The sequence below is a fragment of the Ambystoma mexicanum genome, chromosome 6p (genome assembly GCF_040938575.1).
Source record: "Ambystoma mexicanum isolate Mex_15411 chromosome 6p, UKY_AmexF1_1, whole genome shotgun sequence".
In the NCBI taxonomy this organism is placed as follows: domain Eukaryota; kingdom Metazoa; phylum Chordata; class Amphibia; order Caudata; family Ambystomatidae; genus Ambystoma; species Ambystoma mexicanum.
Genome location: NC_090935.1, coordinates 322,602,967 through 322,618,052, shown reverse-complemented (window position 1 = coordinate 322,618,052; position 15,086 = coordinate 322,602,967). Strand labels below are relative to the sequence as shown.

Genomic DNA, 15,086 nt, shown 5'->3' with positions numbered 1-15,086 from the left:
GCAAAACTGCGGTTTCTGGCTGTCGAGATGGACTTTCCTTGCTTCTGGGGTCCTGCACTCTGTTGCGGGTGCTCCGGATCGGTAAGTCTTGCTTCCTGGGAGTCCGGAGGATCTTCCTGGAGCTCTTGGCCAACTTAAAAGCAACGTACACAATCTGGTGTTCCTCTTCCTGGAGTTTCGGTTTCCAACAGCAACTCTGGAAATTCAACCAGCTCCGAGAGAATGTCCAGGTGGCATATTTTGGAGTTGATTGGTCCACCAACTCAAGGGGATCCGTCATCCTTGCAGGGGCTTCTCGTTTGTTAGGGTGAATTCTCTGTATAGGCTAATTTCCCAAACCTAGTGAGTCCCCCAGCAGCTTTGCTGGATTTTTGGGGTTTAATTTTTTCTCCTGCTAAGAGAGACTCTTTTTCCTCCCACTCTTAGGCATGATTTGAGAATGTCCTTTGACTTTGTAATGTGTTTTATGGGCTATGGGATCTTTTACTCCATAGGGCTTCATGTGTTTTTGGTAAGTGTTACACAGCACCCTCAGTGCAGTAAAACAGGGGTGTCATAGTGGCCCCCAAACATAGACTCCATACCCTGGGACTGACTGTCTCCCAGGGCGTGTAAAGTCACCATTGACTTTACTAGTCTTAAATTGTGAACAGAACCAGTACAAACCATCATATTGTGGAAGTACTGGTAGGGGTAATTCGATTGCCCCTGGGTCTGTTTTTCAAGGGGGCACTGTCCAGTCCCCCCTTGTCGAGTTTCTGGCTGGTGGCAGTGGTTACCACGCAGAATATTCCACCGGAATATTTCCTATGGGATTTTCCCATTCATTTTAAACACACCACTTTTTTGGTGCAAAGTTAAAGATACCGCCGGGTTATTTATTTAATGTTTATTCCCCGGTTGGTTCTTTTTGCCAGGACTCGGTTTTAAAATGGCATTTGTGTTCGCCTCTAACTCCAACCCAAGTCGAGCCCTTTGTTTCACTTTTGGCGAGCTTCTGCACAGAAGCCTCCAAAAGTGGTGCCACTCTGGGTCTACATGATGTGTGAGGGTGGGGGGGGAATAGGCACCCTGAACTGAGTTGCCTCGGCAACTCAAGTCACACTCTTGTGTGATTGGCCCAGTGGTGTGCCATCCGGCTCACCACTTAGCATGTTTGAGTGATAGCTAGGAATGATGAATGGTGGTTTTCTGCATAAAAGCAGGGCTTTGGGGACTGGAACTTCAGAAGTTGCCACAGGACCTAAAGAATCCGTAGAGGCAGAAGCTGAGCCGACCTGCAACGACACCACCGGTGGAGCCCTGCTGAACCGAACTCGCCACTTCCCAACGACAGAGAAGATCTTCTTCCAGGAGAGTCTGAGCTGGTGGGGTTAACTGGTTCGCCTTTTTCGCCTTCCTGGATCGTCTCGTGGTGGAATCGCCCGTGCAAAGCACGCCGGCGGCCAGATAGCCATGCTTCACCACTACCGCAAATAAAAGGGTAATACCTTTTAACCGGGAAACTCCGCGGCTGGTTTCTTCCCTGGCAGCGCAACGTCCTCCAGCTTTCCTCCACGTCGATATGTTCTCTTCCCCTGAACGAAGCACCGACTTGCACCCGTTGCCAGGAACAAATGCCCCCGCTGGAGCTTTCTCGCCATTTCCGGTACTGTGTCCCGCCTGGTCTCCCTTGCAACAGAATGTTCAAGGTGTCCCGTAAATCCTTGACTCTGTATCCTGGGGTGACCTCGGACCCGTTAACATTACCTTTCTGAACTTATCGAACTCCTTTTTGAACGATCTGCAAAGACTTTAAAAGTGTACTTCAACTGTGTGATCTTGGGCACATTCCGCCTTGCTCTCCAAGAGTGGGCTTGGCCTAGGAACTTTTTGCTCTACAGTAGACCCTGCCCTTCTTGACTTGCTGTGGTTCTTTAAACGTGTTGGTATTGTGTGTTTTCCTATTTCTGCCTTTTCTCTCCCTTTTTAAATCATTATTGGAGTGCCATCTATGGTTACGCGCTCACGTCTGTTTTGCTAAATAAGTGGTGTACTAACCTAGACTTGTCAAATAATTAATCAGGGAGGTGTATAGATCTCTAGTGACTGTGTTGGAACTTACTTGACATATTAGTGCCAGTGCGTTTTTACAAGTGTGGTTTTAAATAAATAATTATATACTTTTATACCAAAGCTCTGGTCAGTGTTTACTTGTGCTACTGTATTTTTGGCCCTATTGTGTATACTCTATATACTGCCTAACTCTTCTTGAGAGAAGTCTGACTGCTCAGCCACAGCTACCGTGTAAATCTGGGTGGTACAGACTGCTACCAATTGGGTTTACTGCTAACACCTGTAGTCTTAAACTTTTTGCAGTGGTCCCTAAGGGAACTGCACAGGTTTCTGCCTAACATCGTTCGATACAAATTTGGAGTTTCAGCAAAGCAGCAGGGCTATACCGGGCAAACCAAAGGTCCAGGAGTTGCAGCTGGTGTCTTCAAGTTCTTCTTCGGTTCCTTCCTCCGGTGGTCCAGAGTTTCGGGCACCTCCATCACTTCCTGCCCACCCCAGACACCCTGGAGCCAGAGGCGGGCTTCACTCGTTAATCCCGCCAAAGGCAAAGCCAACAAAGGGACCAAACCTGGTTTGGCACGCAGAGTAAATCTCAAGAAGAAACTTTCCACAAAGAAATGGTGAAAAAAGACGACCAGGGCCATTTTGACAAAAATGGCACCCCTGGGTGCATTACTGCAGCTGCAAATGTAGACCGTGGACGAAACACACAATGGTATGAAAAAGTAAACCACTGCCATCAGACATTCATTGTAGACCGCGTAACATAAAAAGGTTACATGAGAAAATAAGGGATTCTAAGTAACCCCTCCAGCACCCTATTGTAAGATAGTGTGTGCTCGGTGTAGAAAGTTACAAAACGTAAATAAAGTCAATTTCACTTCACTACTGTTGGAAACAGTAGTTTCACTAAGGGAAGATATTTAAACCTTTGGGAAATCTAAGAGACTTTCCTGTGCCACTGCACTGATATTGCTGTGTCACAATGTAAAGATGATGCCAACGAGTTTCAGACTCAGTCAAAAGTAAGAGTCCAAATCACAGAAAAATACATGAGCGAGTGGGGAAAAAGGTCTCACTTGCTAGCTCCAGGTTAGAAATTAAAGTCCTAAAGTCTAGGGTCTCTAAGGTAGAAGGGAATTGGCACATTTCTGAGAATTCTCCATAACAGCCAGAGAAAGTTAAAAGGGGAGCCCCAAGGGCAACCCAACAACAATGGGCAGTATGTGCCAAAAGTTGTCAGAGGATCAAATTAAAAAGGCACTGCAGAGTCTAAAGAATGACACCCATAAAAAGAGTAAAATATTCTGTGAGTGTGGGGAAAGGTTCCTACTCGCAGAGGTATAAGGAAAAAGGATCCACCAGCAAAATCAAAAAGTACTGGTATTGACACAGGTCAGGAAGATTTATCATTACTATGAAAATCTTAACCAACACTCCCCTCTCTGGCTCTTCTTGGTTCCTACTGCCACTTTATGTGCACAACCAAATCTGAAGATGGCCATGAGAGGTTGGAGCTTAGGTGAATGTCATTGGCTGGTGCCGTATGACTAAGTAACAGCAATAGGCTGTAGACGCGACCAACAGTTTTAGCTATAAAGCGAAACTGCTTTAATATTAGAGGATTCCCATTCTGACTTGGAATATACATGAGCATATGAATCCAGGTAACACCCATGCAGGAGAACAGGAGTTACAGGTGAGGAACTGGTTCCTGATTGCTGAAGAAGTTACTTTTTATGCATTTATGAACCTATGTTGAATGTATATATTTGTCTGTGTGTTGCGCTTTGATCCTACTTGTTGGATTCATTTTTTAGTGTGTCAAAATGCCTAAAATAACTATTTTTATACTTGTTGGGACTGTTTTTCTGAAGTCCAACTAAGGACTTAGTAAAACCATTCAACTGAGGCAGTACAAGACTCCACTCCACTCTTAGTATAATGCTGTACCACCTGAGTTTGTGGTGGCGTAGACAGAGCAGCCAGGCGTATCGTAGGAGGGAGAGAGGGCTATAGAATCAGTACAAGTCAAATTGTCATACAAATGGCCCAAAGAAACAATGAAACACTATGTATGTAAAAATAAAGGATATATCTAAATGCAAGTAGGCACAGATACATCTAGGGGGTAAGTACTAACACATTATATGAGATCACAATATAAAAACACTCTATACTTGAAATAACACAGACCCAAGTATAGACCTTATTTGAAGTACCTACCAGTAGTTCTAGGAAAGTCAAAACCTTTTCATACACATTTAGTATAGGTCAAGCCTATTCTTATCGAGTAAAAAACAATGGTTACTTTTTTGTTACATTCAGTAATGCAAGGGCAGTATACCCTTCTAGTTGTATAATGATTCTTAGCACAAACCGCTTATTCAACTGGACAATATACTTTTGGTGAATAGTGAAACACTTATTCTAGGTGCAGTAAAAACCTATAACTACTTTTGTCATAACACACAGTTATATTAGGTAAGTAAAACCTAAGGATGTAATATACAATTACAGGTGCTTTTGAAATCGGGGAACCCCAGATTGAGGTAAGCAGTAACTCTTGTAACTTATTTTTGGATGGTACACAGTTAACACAAGGGAAGTAAAACCCACATACAGTGGCTAAGGAAGAAAAGATGTTAACCACACTGTTAAAAATAGTGCATCACACATTCAAGATGAGTAATAACTTTTGTAACTGTTCACTCTTAGAATTACAGTTACCAACCAACTCTTTACAAGTAACTTTAAAACACTTATTTTCTTTTCTAGGCAGAAGTCCCAATCCCTTGACAGTCTTTCTTTCTTCTTGGAGCATGAGTGTTCTCAGTGGCAGAAGGGGTGATCACTAGGACTAGTGACCAACGTGCAGTGTCAGGATAGGTTCTTTAGTAGCAAAAGTCAGAGTTCCTCAGGAAAACTGGGCAAACGGGTAAGTACTTCACGTTAGAAGAAGGTCCAGGGTCTTCGCAGAAGACACCATAGCAGGATTCTAGCAGTAAGTACATACCAAAGCCAACACAGTACCTCAGCATTAAAGAAGATTTTGCTGCAGGAGAACTTCAGGGTCTGAAGCCAAATACCCGGTCAATGGATTCCTTGTCGTGGAGACTGAATAGACCTCAGAAGGGACTTTGCAGCAGGGATCGATGAAGAAGGCTCTTGGCAAGGTTTTCCTTGCGGCTGAATGCGGTTATGCGGATTTGGCACCTTTTCAAAGAGCACAGATGAAGACAGAAAATCGCAGTTTAATTCTCGTCGATTTAAATGTCTAGCACTCTGGTGAAGGGAGTTTTCGGACTCTATTAGTGTCTCTGGAGATCACCAGGATTCCCACGAAGTTTCAGCGAGATTCGGAAGACTGTGCACCGCATGATGGCTTGAGGTCCCAGGATATTGGGGTATTATATTGGGGTATTGCAACAACGCAAGGTCGCCGCAACGCGTGGGATGCTCAAAATGCAGGTCTTCATGAGCCTAGTGGGTCTCATCAGGCTCTGTGTAGGGTCGTTGTTTTCTCAGTCCCCATGTCGATTGGAAGGAAGGGCTTTAGCAGGCTCTGGGTGCACCGCAGGCTCTACGGTCACTGCAAATCGTTTCTGCAGCTTTTTCTTCGTCATCCTCTTCGGTTTAAGTTCCAGTGATCGACATATCTTCAGCTTCCAGGTTCTCAGTATTTAGCAGGAATTACAACACAACCTCTGCATTCTTTCCCTGCATTTTACAAGAAGGGGCGGTCTAGTTGTCCATTCAGGACAGCCAGCCCCCCACTGGGATTTGTCCCCATTCAAGCAATGCGTAAGACAAAGGGCTGGGGAGTTTTGGACTCCTCCCTCACTTCCTGCTCTTACAGACACTGGAGCCTGGGTGGGTAAAAATCACACACCGGAATTTCCTGCCCTGGATGTCAGGGGAACGAACAAGAAACGACAAACCCTAAAATGGTGAAAAAAATAGACAGGGGCCATTTTGGTAAAAATGGACACCCTTAGATCCCTTTACTCCAGCTGTGAGCACAGCCCGCGGTAAAGGTGCACCAAATGAATACAAGGTATCACTGCCACCAGCCATTGAAGGTAAGCTTGTCACTGCAACAGAATTGTTAGTTTTAGTGTGAACGGGGATAAATTGTATCTCCCCAGCACATAAAGTGGGGTGTGCTGGTTTCACTAAATAAAATGTAAAAGGGATCCAAAGATCCTTTATGCCCTTGGGAACTGTAGTTCACTCAAGGTTAGCACAAGAAAGTTAAAAGGGAAGCCCCTGGGGCAACCTAACAACAACAGGCACTTATTGCCAATAAGTTGTTAAAGATGATAACTTTAAAAAGACACTATGGAGAGTCTTAAAAATGACACCCATAAAAGATTATGCGAGTGGGGAAAAAGCTTCTCACTCACTAAGGTATTAATGAAAAATATCCCACTAATAAAGCAAAAATGTTCTGGGGTTGTACCAGGAAAGGAATTTTTACCAGTTCTGTGCACATTTTACCTAACAATACTTGACTCTCTAAATTGAATTATTGTGTGCCACACTGTGTGGACTCCTATTGGTTCACTGACACCACTGATTTCCCCCCTGAGAATAAGCCTTGCCTGCTCATCCACATACCTTGAATGGGTTTTGGCATCTCTGAGTTCACTATAACTTGGGTGGCCTCCTTAAATCTGGCCACAAGGCCAGATTCTAGAAATCATTCTTCAGTTTCATGCTGGTGTATTTTGTGATCAACTTTTTCCCCATAAGGTGATTAGATTTGTATCCGGGTCTCCTCCATAACCACTTTCACTGTATGGAATAGGTTCCCGAGCACAAATGTGTAAGTGGATACACACGAAGTTTGTTGCATTGTTGCCTTTTTTGGGGCTTATTCTGAGGCTAAAATCTGAATCTTTTGAGACTATGCCTAGATGAATTCTAGGATTTTGAATCTGGGGTTGCTTGCTAGAGGACTGTGCTTGCAGAGTAACATTTTCTTCTTAAACAAACATGTTTCTTCATGGTTACTCTACCACACTATTTACCTGAATGTATATGTTTTCAGGCGATATGAGGAGGACATGTACTGGCGACGGATGGAAGAGGAACAACATCACTGGGATGATCGGCGCCGAATGCCAGAAGGATTCCATCATGGGCCCCCTGGCCCTCCAGGACTGTTGGGAGTTAGACCTGGCATGCCCCCTCAATCTCAAGGATCAGCGGTGGGTTAATTATCTTGCTTTACATGTAACTTAGATCATTGTATTCTCTTTAGTAAAGAGATATTGTAAACCTTCTTGGTACGGATGCTCAATTCGTTGACTCAAGATAAGGCATAGCAGTTAAGGTGGATTTTCATAATCAACCCTGGGTTGGATTTTGGAAGGCCAACCTCTTCTGTTGAGCAGGAAAGATACTGACGTCTCAACAAACCCAAGGACGGTAGTTTGCAGAGCGACAATAAACATAAAAAAGCCTCTGAGACACGAGGTTCAGAAGGAGAAACACCCCAATTCCTTAGAAAAGTCCAAGGCCCCTGACCCTGTCACTAGGCCAAAGATTGTCCCTCCCACTCCCCAGGATTTGGGATTAGAAGAGGAACCTCAGCAGTAAAGGGTAATTCCTAGTTCCAAGGAATGGAACTCGGAAGACATCGACAGAGTAATGAGGAGAATGTCTTTTTTTGTAGATTTTTACGAAAAAGATCCTAATTACTTCCACAGCTATCACAATACCCCTGCTCCCCAGCTACCTCTGCTCCTTCGGGATCGAAAGACCCTCAACCTCCCACTAAGAGAATCCGTACTGAGACTCCAGTTCAGGGGCCGATTCAAACCCATTGACTATTGAACCTTACCAGCAGTATGGTGAGAATCCAGAAGTACAAATACTGGACGATCAGGCCGGGGTCGATTATTAAGGAGACAATGAGGACCAGGATTAGGAGGAGGAAGACGAGGCCTATAGTCTCGAATCCTCTATTCCCAAGGACCCCCCTGTGAATGATTCACCTGTTGATTGTTTTTTTTTAACACTTTATTTTTGCATTTACTGTTTTCCAATAACACCTTAACAGCCCGAACTGCGGGTTGTAGAACTTGCGCCAACAGCCTTTCCCCTTCTCCCCCCCGTTCCCCTTGCAGTCTATTGGCACCTCTGTGCATTTGTTTGGGGTTTGGGTCCTAGTAGCTGGTTGTGGTGGTTCAGGTGAAGTTGTGGAGGAGTCAGCGTTGGACAGCAAATATGATACATAAGCACCCCAAATGTCCGGAGGCCCTGTGTGCAAAGGCTGTGTTCTTATGAATTCTGCTTCCACCTCTTGGCAGTAAAGGATATCTTTATGCCAGTTTGTTAGTGTGGGGGCTGGGCCCCGTCCCCATGTCATTGTTATTCTTCTGCGTGCCAGTACCAATAGTACTTTAGCTAGTTTCCTCGTAGACGGTGTCAGAGATTTTTTCATCCCCAGTAGTGCTACCATTGGGACAGGTCTCAACTCCTCGCCTATTATTGCTTCCGTTTCGCGGAGCACGCCTGCCCAGAAGTGGGCCACCGCTGGGCAGCTCAAAGCTAGATGTAGGAAGTCGGCTGCTGGGGTGCCGCACCTGTCACATGTGGATTTTGATTCTGGGTGGTGTCTGTTTCTTTTTTCCGGTGTATAGTATGTTTGATGTAAGTAGTTAAAATGAATTTGCTTGAAGCGCAAATTAAGTGCCACTTTTTGTGTCTGTAATATGTAGTCCCATCCTTCCTCCGGGATGGGTGCTTGCAATGTCTTTTCCCACCTTTTTGTTCTTGGGTTTGTTGGAATTGTCGGTTAGGAGGGTTCTGTATATAGTGGAGACCCACTTCCCCTCTCCCTGAGCTTGTATAACTCTGCAACAGTTGCCATGTTGGTGGTTGATGCGGGAACGAGGGTATGAGTTCTTGCATAGCATATCGCAATCTGAAGTAGATGAAGATGTCTAGGGAGGTGGTGCTGCCTGTTTTGCTTGTTGGGGGGGGGGGGGGGGTTATGAAGGTTTCTTGGTCGAATAGATCGCCCACCGTGCTAATTTTCCATTTGTCCGCCCATTGAATGAACACTTTTTCAGCAGTGAGGGGTACCCCTGGGATGAATTTAATGGGCAGGATAGGGGTGTACCTGGTCTGTATGTTGTACTTTTGGGCCATCTTCCGCCAAATTGCGTATGTGCATTGTACTATGTTCAGTATTGTATGTGGCCCTGCTTGTTTGCTGATGACCACCGCCCAGACCAAGTCCAGCACTAGACTCCTCAGTGTCCCCAGGAAGCGGCGGGATGGCAGGATCGGGATATTAGAGAATAGATCTAAGAATTTAGGGAGTATTACCATTTTCACCAGGGACGCCCTTCCCCATAGGGTCAGTGAGAGTGATTTCCATCTATTCACCTTTTCTCGCAGTGTTCTAAGTACGCTTTCGTAGTTGTCTTTGAAAATTTCATGGTGACTCAGTGATATCTGAATCCCCAGGTATCGGACGTGGGCATTCTCCCATTTGAAGTTGAAATCATCTGTATATGTTCTGGTGCTGGCAGTTAAGGGGAAGATGATTGACTTGGAGTGGTTAATTTTCAGCCCCGATATCGCCCCGAACTTTATTATTTTGTTCATGATGGGGTTGAGGTTTTCGTTAGGGTTTTGCACATAGAGCACTATGTCGTCGGCGTAGAGGGATATTATCAATTTATGGGGTCCGATATTGAGCCCTCTTTGGATTTGCTGCTCTCGGAAGCTGGTTGCCAGGGGCTCCATCACTAGTGCAAAGATCAGAGCAGATAGTGGGCATCCTTGTCTGGTGCCACGTTGAAGGTTGAAATATGCGGATTTTGGATGTCCCTAGTATGATTGCTGATTGGCGTTGGTTTTATAGGAGGGAAACAAATTTGATATACGGGTTCCCAAGTCCCAATTGCCGCAGCACTGCGAACTGGAAGGGCCACCCGACAGAGTCCAAAGTCTTTTCCGCGTCCAACAGTACCGCCATCACCTGCTGACCGGGATCCAGTGCCGGGATCACCCCGAACATTCTTTGTATCCCGAATGTTGTATTACGCCCGGGCACGAAGCCCGCCTGATCGGCGAGTACCAGGGCAGGCATAAGCGGGAGCAATCTATTAGATAGGATCTTTGCCAGGATTTTGTTGTCGAGATTTATTAAGGAGATTGGTCTGTAGGATTTGCATTCTTATGAAGGTGTCTTTTTTGTGGAGGAGAATTACGTTTGCTTCCCTTAGTGTTTGGGGGAGGATGCCGGACTCGACCGCTTCTTCGTAAACCTTTAGAAGGAGGGGAGCTATGATGTGAGCAAAGAATTTATAGAATTCACCTATTAGCCCATCGGGTCCGGGAGCCCTGGTGGCGGGCAGACTTTTTATTGCTTGCAAGATCTCCTCTAGTGTGATGGGATCATTTAGGGGATCACGGAGTTCTCTTTCTACCCAGTACAGCTCTGTGTCATTGAGATACTTGCGAATGGCCTTGGTGTCTGATGGATGCTTGGTACTATACAGCTCTTGGTAGAATGCTCGAAACACCTCAACTATATCTTCCTCTCTATGTACCATGTCTCCTTGTGGGGACCGTACTCTTTCCACCTTTGTTGGTTTCCTATCTGCAGCAATCAGCCGTGCGAGTAGAGCTCTGGGTTTTTGGCCTTCTCGATATTGTCTAATCCTGTGCCTATGCCCTAGGAATTTTAGTTTGCGGTCTGCTAATGTCCTGAAATGCAGAAGTTCTTCCTTCAACTCTGCTTGTATGTGTGCTTCGTTCGTGGTGATTTTCTGACCTTCTAGGGATTTTAGGCGATTTTCGTTAGTGGTCAATTCGCAGCGAATCAGTTTCAGAATTCCATTATCTTTAGCAATGCACCTCCCCAACCCCCCTAATATAACATTTTAGTGATTCCCAAAGCATACCTGCGGATTCGACTGTGCCTTGGTTGGTTTAGAGGAAGGTGGTTATTCTCGTAGCACCGTTGCAAATACTTGGTCTGCAAGCGCCCCAGGTTTAAAGCGCCAGTTGGGTGGTCTTGGCCTGATGTCTGGGGGATTGCATTCAAGTGTTAGTGTGGCGTGATCTGAGAAGGTTTTGGGAATTATTTGACATAGCCCCCATTGCCACTTGCTGTGGGACAAGACCAGCAGATAGTCTATGCGAGAGCTTGTGTTGTGGGTGCTCGAGTGGTAGGTGTAGTCTCTATTTTCCCAGTTTTGATGTCTCCAAATGTCTATTAGGCCATGCGCCGTGCAGATTTCTCGTACTTGCATACTGCCTTTGGGCGGTTTTGCTGTTGATGACTGTGTTTTGTTTTTCCGTGGGTCTAGGTGTTTGTTCAAGTCGCCTCCCCAGATTATGGTTGCGTTGCCCACATGTGCTACTCGAGTCTGCACCCAGTCAAAATTGTTTGCGCCGTCCGTATTGGGTGCATAGGAGTTGACAAACGCCACTTCTTCTCCTGCCACAACCCCCTGCCCCAAGAGTGTTCTGCCTTCTCCGTCCTTTTCTGTTTTTATCGGTCGGAAGCATAGTGACGAAGGAATGAGGATCGCCACTCCTCTGGCGTGTGTTGAGTAGGATAAGTATCGGTGACAGCCCCAGTTTCGAGCCCAGAGGTGTTCATTGTGCGGGAGTCAATCATTGCCACCTCCACCTTGTGTCTTCTGAGGAGTTGTAGGATCTTCCTCGTCTTGGCTGGGTGATTGCCACCTCTAATGTTCCATGATGCTACCTTGAATTGCACCGGCGAAGCTTTGTGTAGTACCCGTAGGCAGGGGCCGAGGTTGGTTTCTCGTGGTTAGTGTCTCTGTAAGCAATGCGTCAGAGATGTGTGGGATCCTCATTGTTTCTATAGGGTTGTGGGGGTGCTCTTCAGGGCCAGGAGGCCAAGGCGGCGGTTAGGCGGGAAGGGGTGGCGCGGGCTTTTAACAACAATAAAACAACCTTCCTTGCACTAACAACCTCCAACTTGTCCATCTGGAATCACCCCCTCCCCTCAACTTGAACTGTGAACATGCTGTGCATGGGGCGCAGGTGACCTTCCAATAGTTAGGCTCCCAGGTCCTGGTTGCTAGCATCGCCCTGATGTGTTACAGCTTAGTGTCGGCAGAGTCCATGGACCCTCGTCATGGTGGCATTCTTCCCACCTGTTCTCTTCTTGAAGACCCGGAAACACTGCTCGCAGGTTTGCATTCCCGTCTGTCCAGGAACAGCGTGGCTTCGTTTGGGGAATTGAAAAACTGTGTTTTCCCTTCATATTGAATGCGCAGCTTTGCCGGGAAGAGCATTGAGTAGGTGATTTGGTTTTCACGTAGTCTGGGTTTGACGTGGGTAAAGGACTTTCTCTGGGCTTGGACTGTTGGTGAGAAATCCAGATAGAACTGTATGTTATCGCCGTCATATTGGAGTTTGCCCTTCTCTCTCACCATTCTCAAGATCGTGTCCCTGTCCTCATAGCTTAAGAGCCTAGCTATAATCGGTCGGGGTGGTGCCCCGGGAATGGGTCTGGTGAACGGGATCCTGTGGGGGCTCTCTACTACAAACAGGTGGGGCAGCGCTGTAGGTCCAAAGATCTCTGTGCACATTTTCTCCATATATTCCTCCATTTTGATTTGCAGTTGTTGCTCTCGAACGCCGACGACTCTTATGTTATTACGTCTGGAGCGTCCTTCCAGATCTTCATTCTTGGACAGGACTCCTTTCATTTGACTTTCCAGTCTTGAGACTCTCGTGGTTAGTGCTGATGTACCGTCGTCGAGGTCTGAGACTCTTTGCTCAACACTGTCCAGCCTGTCGCTGTGTTTATCCAGACGATGCTGGAGGAGATCGACCTTAGATGACAGCGTGTCAATCTTGTTGTTCAGGTTGCTTATCCCGGCCTTCAAGTCCATTAGTATCTTGCGGATGTCTGGATGTTGAGAGTGCTCCTCCTCTGTGTTCATGTGGTGTATCGGGGATACTGGGCGACTTTCTGATCTGGGAGCTTTGGGCGCTGGGCCCACATCGAAGGTAAGCTTCTTTTGGGACTAGTCCGTTTTACCCATAGTGGTGCTGTTTTGTATGTTCCTCTCAGCTTGTGTTGTATTCTGCGCTGCTCGGGGGTGGATCTGGGGCTGCCGGCGTGTGTCGATAGCTACTCTTTGGGGCGAGCAGATCCGTCTTGTGCCGCCCGCCGAGGGGGTGCTGGTTATACTTCTGTGTGTGCACCGCGGGGCGTTGCCTGTTTGTTGCCGGCTTCTACTCAGTTGGGACGGTATGCCAGTGAGCGACGTTGGTAGTCCCTGGGTTTGGTAAGTCTATCGGTTATGCCTTGTATGGGGCGTAAGGTTCTGTTGCTTCTTTACCCCTGGCTGACGTGAGTGTGAGTCCATAGTATGTGCAGCACCAGGGGACCTCTGGTGCGATCACGCTTGGTGCGCAGTGCTCAGCAGAATCTGGGCTGATTGCTGCCCCAGCTCTTGATGTGTGGCCTGCTGTGGGATGCACCTCTGTGTTATGGTGCTGACGCTACTTGCGGGAGGCAATCCCCAGGCAGGTCAGGATTCCCCACCGCGGCAGGAGGTGTGCCTTAATGTTCCTCCAGGTGGGGGGGGCTTCACTCCGACTGCCCAAGTCTCTCCCCCCTGCTTTTATATATGTTATCAATGCCCGGGCCGCTCACCTTTCGGTGGGCAATCCCGCAGCCGCGGGGACGTAGGCCGTCATGGGTCCGCCCTCTGGTCTGTTCTGCTGCCGACGCGGGTCCCGCCGGTCTCTCTGCTGGGCCGCTGAGGTGCTCCCGCCACTCGGCCAGCCCTGCCACCATTGCCTGGTTGTCCGGCTGTGTGCGGCTCGGTGTGGCGAGGCGCGGCTCCAGCCGGCGTCCGTGCGGGCTGCGGGGCTCGTTCTTGGCCCACTGATGCGATCGGTCTCGCCCCCCGGGCTCTCCTCCCTCACAGCTGGCGGGCTTTGGTGTCCGGAACCGCAGCTTCTCCTCCCCGCCTTTAGGTGTTTGTTGTTGCGCGGCCCGCCTTACGGAGGGCCGGCGTAGGTCTTGGCTGTGCGGCCCACTCCGCGTCAGACCTCAGTGTTACAGCTCTCTGGTGTGAAGCACCTTTGATTTTCCCAGTTTTGTTCGGCGGAACATTAATATTGTGCTGCCTTAGCCCTGCGCCTGCATGACAAGGGCGTTATTCATCAGGGGTGCTGAGATTAATCGGGATTCATGTAGGAGCTCGACGGGAGCTCACAGGGGAGGGGGGGGGGGCGCCATCTTGGTTGGCCCTCTAGCGCCCTCTAATGATTCACCTGTTGATAATTAGCCCTTGCTAAACGAAGTTTTAACCAAGGCTGCAGCCCATTTCCAGATAGACACTCAGGGGGCCCAAGAAGAAAGGGATTTTGCAGAGCAAATTCTGGGGGATAAAAGATCCATTGCCCAAGCCATCCTGATTCTAAAGTCTATTCAACGCAGAATCAATCCTTCTCTGCTCACCCCTAATCTTACCCGGGCAGTTAACCCACGAGTAGATAAATTATTCAGGGCTGCCCCCTCCGACCCACTTTGCATAAGTGGTCAGCTAAAACCCGACTCATTAGTGGTTACAACCACCAGGAAGAGGGTGGGAACACCTCTAGCATCTTCAGAAGCTCCCCCAGACAAGGAGAGCAAGAGGATATATGGGCTAGGAAGAAAAGTAGCATCCACTTCTGCTTACCAAGCAAGAATTGCTAACACCACCACTCTGCTGGCAAGCTACAACTGCCACCAATGGGAACAGATAGCTGCCCTCATTGCCTCCCCACCAGAACCTCTAAAGAGCCAGTTGGCCCAGATTGCGTCAGAAGGAAGATCAGTGTCCGGATGCATTCTCAAGGCTAACTTCGATGCAGCAGACAATGCAGGGAGGCTTATTGCAGAGAGCACAGAATTAAAAAAAAAAAACGCTTGGCTGAGGCAGTTGGGGTTTAAACCCGAGACCCAAGCCACCCTCATTGACATGCCGGTGGAACCAAACGTTCTGTTTGGAAAGGCAGTGGAGGAA

At 47.5% G+C, this 15,086-nt stretch overlaps 1 protein-coding gene across 3 annotated transcripts in view; it reads left to right on the top strand.

Annotated features, from left to right (window-relative positions):
- The window catches only part of ZFR (zinc finger RNA binding protein), a 1,119,848-nt gene that overhangs the window by 781,790 nt on the left and 322,972 nt on the right, over positions 1-15,086 (top strand). For all 3 annotated transcript variants that reach the window (XM_069627081.1, XM_069627082.1, XM_069627083.1), the window contains one exon: positions 7,109-7,268. In XM_069627081.1, coding sequence (XP_069483182.1) covers positions 7,109-7,268 — 160 coding nt within the window. The remainder of the gene's footprint in view (positions 1-7,108; positions 7,269-15,086) is intronic.